The sequence below is a fragment of the Aulonocara sp. 'chitande type north' Nkhata Bay genome, linkage group LG22 (assembly GCF_057382095.1).
Source record: "Aulonocara sp. 'chitande type north' Nkhata Bay isolate Kocher_YH1m ecotype deep benthic linkage group LG22, A_spYH_male_GT1.1, whole genome shotgun sequence".
Taxonomy (NCBI): domain Eukaryota; kingdom Metazoa; phylum Chordata; class Actinopteri; order Cichliformes; family Cichlidae; genus Aulonocara; species Aulonocara sp. 'chitande type north' Nkhata Bay.
Genome location: NC_141364.1, coordinates 36,114,954 through 36,130,887, shown reverse-complemented (window position 1 = coordinate 36,130,887; position 15,934 = coordinate 36,114,954). Strand labels below are relative to the sequence as shown.

The window sequence follows — 15,934 nt, the reverse complement described above, 5'->3', positions numbered from 1 at the left end:
TTTTGTTGGCGCTGTGAACACAATTAATGTGAATCTGGATTAATTTGTGCAAACAAGAAAAATCTACAGCTTTTTGGTCAGAGGTGCTCTTGTGATTTACGCCGGGTAGAGTAGATTTATGTGTTGATGCTGCCTGCTTCAGCTCTGGCTGCTGAGTGATATTTACACCCTGGCTGGATTACAAACTTTAACCATGTGCTGAACTTTGGCCCAGCGTTGATACCTCTTGTTAGTATAACGACCTCTTCTTAGCTTGTATGTATGATGGTGGATAAATGAAATATACAAAAAAATTAACTATACTACAAAAGAACATCTATCTTGGAAACATCAAATGACCGGAGCATAACTTGTCAACTAGTCCGAAAATAAGTTATACAGGAACAGTCAAAGACACACCTTCTCATGTCACATTTCTATTCATTTCTATATAATTTGATTAGACAATAAAGAGTTATCTAATCTAATTATTCATTCAAAACTCTTATGCATAGCTGCATTTTATACAGCTCATACAGAATTCAAAGTACAGGTTCATGTGAGTATTTAATGTACGGCTCAGATCTACAGAATTTCAGAGTTTCTAGAGCAGACACAGAGCTCACGTCACAACAGGCTTCAGGCGCCATTTTAGTGACTTTAACAATATATTACATTTTAATTTCGGTCTAGCTGACATTAGGTTATGTACGCAGCACGCAATTGAACCACATATTTTAGAAGCCAAAGGTTGAAATTAGCTGGGAGCAGCTTCACTTAATTATAACAGTGGTTTTGTTAGGAAAACAGTTTCTGTATACCGGATACTAAATTGCGCTGACCTCAACGGCTAACGTATCTAGCTAATCGCTACTGTTAGCACATTAACAGCAAGCTACAATGACGAGTAACAAAAACAAAACAGTAATAAGATTTTTAATGGAAATGTTTTACCTTTTCCAACAGTCCCAGAATCCACAGCTTCAAAGTCCAGCAGGTACTGAAGACTGTTATCCGTTTCGCTGTCACCGTCCGTGAGAAAGTGTTTTTTTTTCCCCGAAAGGTCAAGGCCCGCCGCTCGCGCACTCTGTCTGCGCATGCGCATCCCAACAACTGACCCTCTCCATCCGCTCCCGGGAGGTTATAGTATGACGTGTTCTGACGTCACTCTCTCTCTCCCTGTCATTTATTTGGCTCGAAACACATATTAACAAATTGCTCAGTGATGAAGAACTACTCAGATCATTTACCTAAGCAGTGCGCTTTGTCAAAACGAAGTGTGTTCATCAGGCCCGGCCCTAACCAATCTGGCGCCCTAGGCAAGATTTTAGGTGGCGCCCCCCCTACATCGGCAGTGTAGTGTATGTACTCACAAGAAACCGAATAGCTTTGTCTTTGACCTTTTTTTTTTACTTAAAGAAAGCAAATTCACAATCAGAATAATTAACAAGATAAAAAAATATATGAATAAATAAATGAATACAAAAAATAAAAAATGAATATATGAAATACAATAAATTTTACATATATAAACACAATAAAACGTGTCAACAAGTTGGACAAAATAAATTAAAAATACAATATAAATAAGGCACTGCACAAAACAAGATATTAAATAAACCAGTATGACTTTAACAACTATATTACAAAAAAGGGGATACTACAGAGTTCTCTAGTTGTGCTTTTTAATACTGCATTAACTAGAATGACTTACAAATTACTGTACACCACCCCCTCATCAACCTCACATCACCTGCTACAGCCTTACTCTCCTAGTCTTTCTCGCAGCAAAGTCATCTACAACATCATCATATGACAACTGATTTTAGACCACATGATTTATGCTTATGATGGAAAGTCCACTGAGACGTTCTTGCATCATAGTAGATCTCAGGTAGGTTTTAATGAGTTTGAGCTTAGAGAAGCTTCTTTCAGCAGCAGCCACTGTAACAGGAAGAGTGGCAAAGATTCTCAGAGCAACCCACATGTTGGGGTAAATTTCTGCCAGCTTCTTCTCATGCAGGAAGGTCAAGAGTTCCATGTTTGTCATGTTCTTTGATGGCAATGGTGGGAAATTCTGCATTTCCATTGCAAGTTCTGTGCCATTAATGTCCGGCTGGCTGTCATGGGTCAGAGTAGTACTCAGTGTTTGGCACTGCTGTAGCAGCTCTTCTTTTTGTAAGTTGTGGAAATTGAGGAGTACTCCAAACTTGTCATTCACCTCTCCAAGGTTCTGAAATCTCTCATCAAGTGAAGAGATGGCTGTATCCACTACCACATTAAAAAATGTGGTTTCCATTTTTTTAAGTGCATCTTGTATGGGCTCATCTGGAGACTCATAACCGAAGTGCCTTTTGGTGGTTCTCAATCGCTTTTGTTTGAGTTCAGCCTCCACATTCATTTCTTCACACATCTCCTTTGCCGTTGTCTGTGCATCAGAAAATCCAGTGTTTCTGTAGCTGGTGAGGGAATCTTTGGTTTTCTTCAGCAAGTTGACAGCCACATCTAGCTGCATGGAGGGCGACTGCATGAGTTTACTCACATACTGGATCTTGCTGAGAATGTCATACCAGATGGCTGTACAAATGCAAAAACGATAGGATCCAATCTCCTCAGCCAAAGACTGGGCTTCAACTCTGACCACAGGGTCTGTAGCTGTTTCCCTCACCTCCACCTCTCTGACTTGCCGAGCCTGATATCTGACTGCCTCAATGCTTTTTATCCTGCTTTCCCATCTGGTCTCAGCCCATGATTTCAAGGTGGTTTTCACATGTTTCAGGAGAACACCCCACCTATGGGTGGAGGCTGAGAAGAGCTTGAATAATTTTGCTAAATGCCCAAAGTAGCCAAGGGCATCTGGTGAGCTTTTTGCAGCATCAGCTACTACCAGATTTAAAGTGTGGGCACCACATGGGACCAAAAAAGCTCTTGAGTTTAGCTGAAGCAACCTTGCCTGAACACCTTTATTTTTTCCCTTCATGTTGGCCCCATTGTCATAGGACTGTCCTCTGCAGTCTTCAAAAGGAATGTTAAGCTCCTCTATCCGTTTTAGCATGAGAGTTGACAAATGATCTCCTGTTGATTCCTCTGCAACAAGAAAGCCCAGGAAATGCTCTTTAACTTGTGGTATGTCTTCTTGTGACACTATCCTGACTATGACAGAGAGCTGTTCCTTATGACTCAGATCAGGTGTGCAATCTAAAATGATGGAGAAATACTTTGATGTTTTGATATCTTCCACAATGCGTTTTATTATTCTTGAACTGATGGTGTCAATCAGTTCATTTTGGATTGTTTTTCCCAGATAATGTATGTGACTGCTAGCTCCACTTTCTACTCTACTGACATGCTGCTTCATCACTGGATCAAATTTGGCCATAAGCTCCACTTCTTTCAGAAAATTGCCATTGTCTGGTTTATTTAATGTGTCTGTGGACCCCCTGAAAGCCATGTTTCTTTCAGCTAAGGACTGAATTATTGCCACCAAACGATGTAGAACTTCACGCCACCTTTTTCTCTCAGCCTCAGCAAGTGCCATCTCTTGTTTATCTATTGTGAGTCCTTTCGCAAAACGGACCTCCAAGTCCTTCCATGTTGCCATGTGAGCATTATGCTCCTGGCTATCCTCATGGACCTTGAGCAAGTGGCTTGCATTTTTCCAGTCCTTCAGACCTTCCCTACTCAGTTTGTAATCTCTCTTGAAAAACATTTTGCAGCAGAAGCAGTGCAAGCTATCCTCTTTTTTCGAATACATAAGCCAGGTTCTTCTCACCTTTTCCCCATTGATTAAGAGTCTGTTAAAATAATCATGCTGACACCTTCGCCCGTCTTTCTGTTTCGGGAATGTGAAGTCACTATCAATTACAAATGGACCTCTGTGAACTAACTCTGTTCGTACCTTTTCAGTTAAAGCAGAAGGCCAGTCAGCAGGGTCTATTGGTGCAGCAGGAAGACCGCTTGATGCTGCTGCATCACTGCTGGGTTGTGCTGCTGAGGTGGAGGCAACAGGAACACCGCTTGATGCTGCTGCAAAACTGGTGGGTTGTGCTGCTGAGGTGGAGGCAACAGGAAGACCGCTTGATGCCGCTGCATCGTGGCTGGGTTGTGCTGCTGAAGTGGAGGCAGCAGCAGTAGATGTGGTAGATGGCCCAGGGGTGGGATTTAGAAACTTCAACAGTGCATCTGAAGAGAGGAGTATGTGACACCACTGAGTATTAAAGTCTAATAATAAAAACATATGATTCCAGGAATAAAATGAAATGATATAATATAAATGAGAAACCAAATAGATATATGTATGATGTTAACTGATATGCAAATTAGATTAGATTCAATTTATTGTCATCATTACACTGAAATGCTGAATAGCAGAATGCAAAGTAACAGTATAATATCATATGAGAATGTTATGTTATGATTATCTTTGACCGAATCACAGCAGTGCTCATATTAAAAAACAGCATTCCCTCTCATGTGATATTGCTTAATTAACATTAATGATGTGCACTTTAACAACTAGGCTTACAACTATAATATATACAGGGGTGGAAATAAAGATTTAAAAAAAAAAAGAAAAAAGAAAAGTGACTATTACCTGCAGGGTAAACATTAGCTAACCAGAAGGCAATAACAATGTAAACAAAAAACACCTGCTTAAAAGATGAATACAAATGAGGAATGGTGGGAAAGGTGGGAGTACTGTAATTACCTAACGTTACATTATTATTTTCCATAACAATTTAGCCCCCTCCACAATATTAACTGACGTTAAAACAGTTAACTAGCTATTTATTGATTAGCAATTAGCGAATCATGTAACATTAGCTTAATGCTAAAAATTTAGGTTACTATCACATTCAGACAAATAATTTCATGTAGGCTAACGTTACCTACCTCTGTCTTTTTCTCGTTTCTCCTCCTCTTCTTTTCTCTTTTTTCTTTCTTGGGCACCTGACAGTTTTGGCCTTTTTGACATCTTGTGTTGATTTTTTGATGTGGTGACGTCCAAAAGGAACCATGATACGGGAAGGGAGGGGGCGCACCGTGCGGGGAGGGGGGGGGGGGCGTAATGTTGTAACAAATAATATTTCTATTAAATAAGCTTTACTTTGCATTTTAATTAACGTGGGATTATTTTTTGTATTTAGAAATAATAGTACCAATTTTTTTTTTCTTCAACATTTGTGGCACTGGCGTGGCGCCCCCTGATGGACGGCGCCCTTAGCATTTGCCTATACGGCCTATGCCACGGGCCGGCCCTGGTGTTCATTACACTGACATTCTGTTCTGCAATTGTTATTTACTTGTATTTTATAATTTGACTTTACATACTGCTGGGTGGTTTGTAAAGTTTACAATAACTAGTATTATCATTATGCTATATTTTCAAAAATATATAATAATCTCAAAAGTAATGCCTTGGAGTAGAAAATAGTAATGCTTTATTAAAATTAAAAACTAAAGTACAGTATTTGAATGTGTGTATTGTGCCTACTGTTTGTTAACGCACCATATTCATAATGTGTTTGTGGGGTTAGGGGTGTGTGTGTGTGTGTGTGTGTGTGTGGGGGGGGGGGGGGGGGGGGGTTAGGGTCTTTAGGCTTTGGCCCCCACCCCTGCCACCAGTATATTTTTAAGCAAATATTTCTAACTTTTATTTGAATATTCAGTTTCCTACCATCTTCTCTTAAAGGGTAATTGCCAGGTATCCCGCCCTCTCCCTTCGCACACACATGCACACAAAGAAAACACACAGTATAATTCACAGCCTCATTATAGTGAATAAATATTTATGCCATTTACACCATCAAACTTAGATTGCTAAGGATGAAGAACCTTTTGTTCTTTAAAGAACCATTTGTAATAGCTGAAGAACCATCAACAAAATAAAAAGGTTCTTTGACGTATGATGGTTCTTTAAAGAACCATGAAGACATCTGAAGAACCATTTAAGAACCATAATTTTTCTGAGTGCATGAAAACGGAATTTATGACATTTAACGGAGTTAGAAGTTAGCAGGGAGTTAGCTCTCTAGCTTCTATCTAAATACAATATAGCATGTCCTGACTGCGGGGTTTTGGAAGCAAATTAAAACGTACTGCTCTGTTATCACTTCCAGCATAAATGAAGACAGAAAACTAAACAGCAGTGACGTTTGTAGGGTTACTGAAGTTTGGCTAGCTGCTATATAATGATGTGCTACGTGACCTCTAGCGACACAGCTATGTTAGCATAATATAAACAAGCTAACTTTTTTCCACTCGATAAAAGTTAACGTGAGTGTTCTCGGTGGTCAGGAACAAATGTAATCGCATGGCAGGATGCTGTAAAAGGACCAAACTTCAGCCAGGAGAACAACTGAGATAATCCATCCACAATACGAGGTTAGTCATTCATATACTGCTGCATGGGCTGGGCTGTAGTTACATCCTAAGGTTTTAAAAACTGAGCTTAAATAAATGATTAGCGGTAATAAAAGCCGAGGGAGGTCAACAGTGATCACTGACTGTTTTAGGAGCTTTTTGAGATCAAATAGAAGAAAATACATAACATTAAACATGTTAACAACACAAAAACCATATTAAACGCAGACTACTTTAGGCCCAGAAGTAGGATTCGTCGCGTCATCACTGAACAACCGGATTGGCAGGCTCAACTTAGTAACAAAAGCCAAATCAACAGCCAGTTTAATCTCAAACATTCATCCAATCAGCCACACACAACATACAGCATAACCCTGTTGTCTCATCACATAATAAGTTTCTTCTCATGTAACCAAATGTGTGCCATGTTAAAACTTCTTCACACACCAGAAACTCACAATCAGCTCACTCAGCTCACTCATGCAAGACCCCTCTTCAGCATTCTGTTTTCTCCTCTATGATGCAACCATCTGTCCTACTAATAATATTCAGTCCACTAGTCTATGTATCATTTTCATCTTACTAGTGACTTGGACAAGATGACAAACAGAATCTCATGCTTAAGATGCTGTCTGGTCTTCATGAGTGTCATTGCATGTGTATGTGCATGTAGGGTTAATGCATTTTCTGTATGTTTTTGTGTTCCTCTCTTTTCATTATTCTCATCACTGCTTAAAACAACACACATCTCTCTCTCTCTGTTTTTTTAAACTGTCCTTTTCTCCAAAACTGTAGCATTGCAGTTGTTTCAGGCTGAGAAACACCTAACACTCTTCGTGCTATCATTCATGAACACCAAGGTTATTGTCGTTAACGAAAACTAACGAAATAACGAAAACTAGAAGTGAAAAAACATTTTCGTTAATGGAAATAAAAACAAAAACAAAAAAAGGAAAACTAACTAAAACTGTAATAAGTGTTCACAAAACTAACTAAAATTAACTGAATTTATAGCAAAAATGTGTTTCGTTTTCATTGATGTGTGCGTGTCATACAATAGTCAAGGGTGAAAATGAAGTTTAGTTTCCAGATTTTTTCTTGCTGTCTCATTATGCCAGCAGGTGGCAGCACGTTAGTCGAGTTGTCTGTGTTGCTGCTCCGTCCACGCGCAGAATCATGTCAGGAAAAGTCAGGAGAAAGCGCCAGAGTCCAATTTGGGATTACTTTGAATATGACTGTGTTTTGGATAAAGCAAGTGTCTTGTAGTGGAAAGAGACAAATTATGAGGGACATTTCTAAAGGGAAAAAAATCCCACAAACCTTAAAGTGCACTTGAAAAGCTCACACAAGAAGGCTAACCTAGCTTACCTTGAGAAGGTAAGGGAGCACACTCAACCCTCATCCTCAGAAAACAGAAGCTAACCTCAGGCAAGGCAGCGTGATGCATCCCGAGACAACAAGACGGGGATATCTACATAACTGTGTGAGTCAATTGCCTTCAAAAAGTTTATCAATTCACTTGAACCAAAATTACGAACACCCGGTGCTGCAAGAATTAATAGTCTCATTGGGGCCAAGATATACATTTTATAGTTGCCTGGTATCAATGGTTGTTCATCTGCCTTTATTTATTTATTTATTTATTTATGTATTTATTTATTTATTTAAAGAACCCATAGATGGAAATGTGAGTTGTCTGTCTCTGCGTGTTAGCCCTGCGACAGACAGGCGACCTGTCCAGGGTGCAGGGTATGGTATAGTAGCTGGAATAGCAACATACCGGTTCAAGGTTCTTTATTTGTCACATGCATAGTTATACAAGTATAACACACAGTGAAATGTAGCCTGACACGCTCCTCGACATGTGCAAAAAAATTGGGGGGGGGGGGGGGGGGGGGGTGTAGAGGAAAAACATTATATATATATATATATATATACATACATATAGTATATACACTGGGTGAATGTGCAGTAGTAGCAGCAAGCAGGTGAATTCCGTACATTAATATGAATAGACATCTGACTATTTTACAGGATAGACAATATAAACATATTTAAAATTAAAGGAATGGAAATGTACATTGTGCCTTGGTTTAGTGTCTGGAAGAGTCCTGACTCAGTCAATTATAGATGATGTGAGAGGGCGGGTGTGTGTGTTTAGAGCACGGATGGCTTGGGGATAGAAGCTCCTCTTGAGTCTCTCTGTCCTTGCCCGGAAGATGCGGAACCTTCTACCAGATTGCAGAAGTTGGAACAGTTTGTTGCCAGGATGGGACGGGTCCTTCAGTATCTGCGCTGCTCTAGTCCGGCATCTCCTGGTGTAGGTGTCCTGAAGCGGGGGGAGAGCAATCCTGCAGCAGCGTTCTGCTGTACGGATCACTCTCTGGAGAGCTTTTTGGTCCTTCACACAGCTGTTCCCAAACCACGATGTCATGTTCTGTGTGAGGATGCTCTCCACAGCGCCTGTATAGAAAATCCTGAGGATCTTTGGAGAGACCCTGAACTTCCTCAGTTGTCGTAGGTGATACAGGCGCTGCCTAGCCTTTTTGGTCTGGACCTGAATGTGGGCAGCCCATGTCAGGTCTGAGGAGATGTGGACACAAAGATACTTGAAGGAGTGCACCCTCTCCACTGGAGCTCCATTGATGATAATGGGCTTGTAGTCTCTGTGCTGACCCCTTCTGAAGTCCACCACCAGCTCCTTGGTCTTGCTGACGTTCAGCTGGAGGTGGTTGTCCTGGCACCACGATGCCAGATTCTTCACTTCATCCATGTAGGCCGCCTCATCGTTGTTGGAGATGGCACCCAACACCACTGTGTCGTCAGCAAACTTCACAATGGTGTTGGAGCCATGGGTGGCCACACAGTCTGAAGTGTAGAGGGAGTAGAGCAGTGGCGAGAGGACACATCCCTGAGGTGCTCCTGTGTTGATGGTGATGCTGTTGGAGAAGCACCTGCCCACCCTCACCACCTGAGTTCTGCCAGTGAGGAAGTCCAACACCCATGCACACAGACGGCTGTTAAGTCCCAGATCCCTCAGCTTTGTGAACAGTCTGCAGGGCACTATTGTGTTAAACGCTGAACTGTAATCAACAAACAGCATTCGCACATAGTTACCCTGTTTCTTGTCCACGTGGCTGAGAGTGGTGTGTAGGACGTGGGCGATGGCATCCTCTGTGGATCTGTTGGATCTGTAGGCGAACTGCAGCGGATCTGTGGTGTCTGGGATGGAGGAGGAGATGATGTTCTTCAGCAGCCTCTCAAACACCTTCATTACTACCGAGGTCAGTGCAACTGGCCGGTAATCGTTCAGGGATGAGGGTTTGGGTCCATCTGCATTTGTCATAACACACACTAAGGTTTGACATATGGAATGTGCATGATGCTGGCTCCAGAGAGAAGTGGTTAAAGATATTTAACCAGCTTAAAAAGTTACAGGCAGACACTATTTCATTATGAAAGACTCATAGACCTGCCTCAGCTATAGATGAATTGAGTTCCTTAATACGTTCTCAGCCTGCTATAACTCTAGGCAAAGGGGAGTAGCAATTTTAATAAATAAAAATGTTCATTTCATAGTACTCACACAGTTATAGATCAAGAGTGTAGAATTCTAATCATTAAATTATCTGTACTAAACCAAAAGTTATGTATTGTCAGTGTATAGGTCCCAAATTTTGATGACCCCTCATTCTTCCAGACTTTTTTACTACACTCTCTGAACGCCTAGATTGCTTACTTGTTCTTGGGGGCAACCTCAGCTTTGGATTAAATGAAGAAATGAACAGGCTCAGTAAAGCTGGAACTCAGCACAATTGGCAATTCACAAATGTAGTTAAACAGTACATGAGCGATTTCTGACTTTGTGATGCACTTTCTTCTCACATATCGATCACACTTACTCTCGTCTGGATTGTTTTCTAGTCAGTAGCTCACTGCTGAGTGATATTTCAGATACTGAGATTGTCATGTCTAGCGAGGCAAACGGGATGGCATGAGGAGATTGAGCACCCAAGTGCAGACAAATGGACACGAGGGTGGATGATAACAAAAAACAAGCTTTTATTGATGGCTGAACAAGAACTACAAACAGGTGGAACAGAGAAAGCTAACCAAAACCTAAACTGGGGAAAACTAAGCATAAACATATAACCTGAGAGTGGAGACCAGAAGCAAGAAACAAGAGACCAGGAAACACAACATCAGGAAGATGGCCCCAACTAATAGCGTGCTGAGTGAATACGTCAGGTAGCAGAAAGCTGATAGAGAAGAGGAGCATAATGAAAGGACAGGCCCCTGCATGGCATGTACCACCGGCAGATAGAAGATCCTAACATCCATCCATTTGCTTCCGCTTATCCTTTTCAGGGTCGCGGGGGGCGCTGGAGCCTATCCCAGCTGTCATAGGGCGAAAGGCGGGGTACACCCTGGACAGGTTGCCAGTCTGTCGCAGGGCTAACACATAGGGACAGACAACCATTCACACTCACATTCACACCTAGTGACAATTTAGATTAATCAATTAACCTATCCCCACAAGCTGCATGTCTTTGGACGGTGGGAGGAAGCCGGAGTACCCGGAGAGAACCCACGCAAACACGGGGAGAACATGCAAACTCCACACAGAAAGACCCCGGCCTGATGGTGGAATTGAACTCAGGACCTTCTTGCTGTGCGGCAACAGTGCTAACCACCGTGCCACCGTGCTGCCTAAGATCCTAACAATGACTGCATAAAACTCCATAGTGGGTGCGGTTAACCACACCAGGCAAGACCCCGGTGCAGGTTGTGCAAAGATGTCACTGAGACAGTCCAGCACATAACAGCAAGGTGTAAGATTCTACCAGACAGGGCCATGGGATGCCATAACCAGGTGGCTCACATAGTATAGCTGTATAGTATAGCATAGTCTGTGCCAACTATGGCCTGGAAGTCCCAAGGTCAAAATGGGATATACCCCCAGGGTGGTTGAGAATGAATGAGCTAAGATCATATGGGACTTCCAGGAACATATGGGCAAACCGGTGATGGCTAACTGTGGTGGAGGTGTGGTCTATGGCTCAGAGGGGCAGTGCCAGGGACATTGGCAGGGCAGCTGCTTCTGCATTCTGTAATCACACTATCACCCTTTTTTTTGATGCCTTGACCTGGAAGAAGGAGAGTGGAGTCAGCTGGGAGGCTGTCTGGCCGTGGACTAAACGGCGGTGCCAAAACTAAACTCATTGTCTATTGCAAATAAAAAGTATCACAAGCACACTGAGTGTTGTGATGTCATGACTCAGGTTCACACTAACCAACTAGACAAAATAGTGCTGAACAAGCAGACAACCATAGTGATAGATGTAGCTATACCAAGTGATAACAACATCAGGAAGAAGGAACACGAGAAGCAATCTTCTTCTTTGTATTTAAGAGTGTGTTTAAGATGGCCAAGCGCATACTACTCTTCACATTCGGTCCTATGTTTTCTATATTTTCTGTGTGTATATGTGTGGGTGTATGTGTAATAAAGTGGGGCGCCAGGTCAGTTCACTGAGGCCATGGTCATCTGAGGAGCTTGTGGCCCTATTCAATTCAATTCAATTTTATTTATATAGCGCCAAATCACAACAAAAGTGGCCTTAAGGCGCTTCATAGGTACAGAGAAAAACCCAACAATCATATGACCCCCTATGGCGACAGTGGGAAGGAAAAACTCCCTTTTAACAGGAAGAAACCTCCGGCAGAATCAGGCTCAGGGAGGGCCATCTGCTGCGACAGGTTGGGATGAGAGAAGGAAAATAGGATGAAAGACTTGCTGTGGAAGAGAGACAGAGGTTAATAACAGATATGATTCAATGCAGAGAGGTCTATTAACACATAGTGAGTGAGAAAGGTGACTGGAAAGGAAAAACTCAATGCATCATGGGAATCCCTGGCAGTCTACATCTATTGCAGACCCTATGGGTCTTACAAATGTTGCAATATGGTTCTGCTAGAGGTGTGTTCCTGTTAAAAGGGAGTTTTTCCTTCCCACTGTTGCCAAAATGCTTGCAAATAGGCGGTTGTACTGTCTTTCCCTCTTCACACTGCACAGAAGAGGAACCGGCAGCAAGGTTCAACACTTTTCTTCCATCAAGACTCTGAAGACCATTACTCTTTGTCCACAGGTTTAATGATGTAGAAAGTGTGAAACTGAAACAAACATAACACAATTATAATTACAGTATATTCTTTAAATCTTACATATACACTGTACCTACAAGTCTACAATAATCTAAATCAACATAGCGTAGCACTTTAGCTGCAAGAATAAGCATTAGCCGTGCTCTAAACATGTGGTTTCAACAACGTATCAAAGTTACACATTAAACTTCCCTCATGTCACAAAATACAACCACAGAACTACAGATAAGCATCAAATAAACAATATACATACAGACGATGCTCCAAAAGACGAAGGATTGAAGGCAGATGCATGTGGATTCATGGCAGTCTCCTTGGCCATGTGCAAACTTCACTAAACCTTACTACTTCCTGCTTCCTGTGATGTCACCAGGTATCAGAACTCTTAAAGGGACAGCTGCCCTAACACTATCGGCACACTCCCCGCCTGGCATGTTAGAATGCCACAACTAACACACAATACAGAACGGTTATACATGGTTATATATGTATATAGATATAGAGTAACAGTTCAGTCTTTGTCTGGATGTAACAGAAGAATGAGCTCCGACACAGGTCTCAAAAATACTTTTGTCCCATCTTGCCTGGATACCTTCACCTCCGCTGTGCGGACCTTATTGTCCTGGCTAGGGAAGACTTGGGTGATTACTCCAAGAGGCCATTCATTTCTCTTGAGCTGCTGATCTCTGAGAAGTACAATGCTCCCAGGCTCCAGATTGGGGTGACTGTCCTGCCACTTTCTTCTTGGCTGCAGTGAAGAAAGATACTGTCGTCTCCATTTGCTCCAGAAAGTCTGGGCCAGATGCTGCACCTGACGCCATTGTTGTTTACACATATCTTTGACATTGGAGTCTTCAGGTGGAGCTGATGGAGTGCCCATCTTCTGAGTTAAGAGAGTGGCTGGGGTTAGTAGAACTGGGTCACTTGGATCAGTAGATACTGGTATGAGAGGCCTGGCATTGATAATTGCCACCACTTCTGCCATCAGCGTAGTAAGGACCTCATGCGTCAAGTTTGATGTCTCAAGATGCAGGAACATTGAATCGAGGATTCTTTTGGCTATTCCTATCATCCTCTCCCATGCGCCACCCATGTGAGACGCATGTGGAGGATTAAAGACCCATGCACAACCTTTTCCAGCTAGGTACTTCTCAACAGACGTGGAATCAATATTGGATGGAATCTTTAGTTCAGTTGACGCACCCACGAAGTTTGTGCCTCTGTCCGAACGTATTTGTTTCACAGGACCTCGAATAGCTAGAAACCTCCTGAGGGCATTGATGAAGCATGAGGTGTCCAGAGATTCTATGACCTCTATGTGGACTGCTCTAACGGCCATACAAGTGAATATAACTGCCCATCTCTTACTATGGGCGAGACCACCTCTTGTACGCCATGCAACAACACTCCATGGGCCAAACACGTCCAGTCCAACGTAGGTAAATGGAGGTTCCATAGAGAGGCGATCTGATGGCAGGTCAGCCATCTTTTGTTGTTCAGGGAGGCCGCGGAGCTTTCGACATGTGACACAATGGTGGATGACAGTGCTCACCAATCGCTTCATACCTATTATCCAGTAGCCTGCTGCACGGATGGCACCCTCTGTGAAGTGGCGTCCCTGGTGCAGGGTTTGTTCATGGAAATGTCTGACCAGCAATGTTGCAATATGGTACTTACAAGGAATGATCTTAGGGTTCTTTTGAACCCTAAGAGGAACCTCTCCATGTCTTATCCGACCACCAACTCTGAGGACGTTGTGTGCGTCAATGAAGGGATCCAGGGTCCTAAGAGGACTCCCCTGAGGGATCACCTTATTCTTTTTGAGACAGGCCAACTCTTCAGCATATGCCTCTTCCTGCACAGTTTGAATAATGACGTGCTCTGATAAACTGAGTTGATCAGGTGTACCTGCTTTCTGACAGAAATGCCACCCCTTGCATTGCATGGTCCCTTTGACCTTACGTGTGTGAAAGCTGTTCACAATGTGAAGGAGATTAGCAATGGCACGTTTCAAAGCTTGCCAGGAAGAAAATTTGGAGAAACGGTGGGACCCAAGTAGTGTGCGAGAAGCCTGTGTTTGCAAAGTAGAGATTTGCGGGCGGATCTCAGCGTCCATGTTTGCATCCACAAGCTCAAAGGATTCTGGTTCTAGAGAATCTTGCATAGGCTCAGTCAGAAAAGGAGGTCCAGTGAGCCAAGAGGTATCTGAGAGAAAGGCAGCCGGTACAGACCTTGTCGCACAGTCTGCTGGATTTTCCCCTGTAGACACGTACTTCCACTGCTTAGGATGAGAGGACCTTCTGATGCGGACAATACGATTGCTGACATACACATAAAAGCGTCTTGTCTCGTTATTTATGTATCCGAGCACTACTTTGCTATCAGTGTAGAAGGTGATAGCATCGATGCGCATGTCAAGCTCTGATGATATGAAATCTGCTAACTCCACGGCAAGTACAGCTGCACAAAGCTCAAGTCTGGGGATTGTGTGTTCAGGTCTGGGTGCCAGCTTCGCCTTACCCATAACAAAGCCAGTATGAGTATTCCCTGCTTCGTCCACCACCCTGAGATAGGCAACTGCTGCAATAGCCATTGTTGACGCATCAGAAAAGACAAACAGTTCTCTCGTCTTTGTTGTTGAAAGAAAGGCTTTGGTATAGGCTCTTGGGATCATCACGCCACTTAGGTATTTTAGTGAATCCCGCCAAGACTTCCATTGTTCCTGCATCCCTTCAGGGAGCTGAGAATCCCAGTCACATCTTTGTTGTGTGAGCTCTCTTAGAATGTGCTTCCCTTGAATGGTCATGGGAGCCACAAATCCCAAGGGGTCATACACGCTATTTACCACTGATAGGATGCCTCGGCGTGTGAAAGGCTTCTCTTCTTTGTTGACTTTAAAAACAAACATGTCGGACTCCAAGTTCCAATTTAGTCCCAAGCTGCGCTGTACAGGTAGAATATCTGAGCTCAGATCCAAATCCTTCAAGTCATTTGCGCGATCTTCAGGTGGGAAAGCCTCCATGACCTCTTTGCTGTTAGAGGCGATTTTGTGGAGCCTCAGGTTGGAGTTTGCCAGAACATCCTGAGTTTTCTTCAACAGACAGACAGCACTTTTTACAATTGAAAAAGATTTAAGTGCATCATCGACATAAAAGTCATGGCAAACAAACTGTTTCACCTCGGGGTCATGATGTGGTCCTCCATCCATCGTGGACTGCCTGAGGCAGTAAATGGCAACCGCTGGACTAGGACTATTACCGAACACATGTACGGTCATGCGGTACTCAATGACATCCTGTGTAGGACTGTTGTCTCTGAACCAGAAGAACCGTAGGAAGTTACAATCTTCTTCTCTCACAAGAAAGGAATGAAACATTTGCTTGATGTCTGCAGTTACTGCAATGGCATCCTTGCAAAACCTCATCAG

General features: G+C 42.8%; 1 protein-coding gene across 1 annotated transcript; it reads right to left on the bottom strand.

Moving 5' to 3' along the window:
* Positions 1–12,212: 12,212 nt before the first annotated feature.
* Positions 12,213–14,195, bottom strand: LOC147304600 (uncharacterized). Its single transcript, XM_086280301.1, has 2 exons — positions 12,761–14,195; positions 12,213–12,516 (listed from the first exon to the last, which is right to left on the bottom strand). The coding sequence occupies exon 1, from the start codon at positions 14,069–14,071 to the stop codon at positions 13,019–13,021; it is 1,053 nt and encodes a 350-aa protein (XP_086136427.1). The 5' UTR covers positions 14,072–14,195; the 3' UTR covers positions 12,213–12,516; positions 12,761–13,018.
* Positions 14,196–15,934: the final 1,739 nt, after the last annotated feature.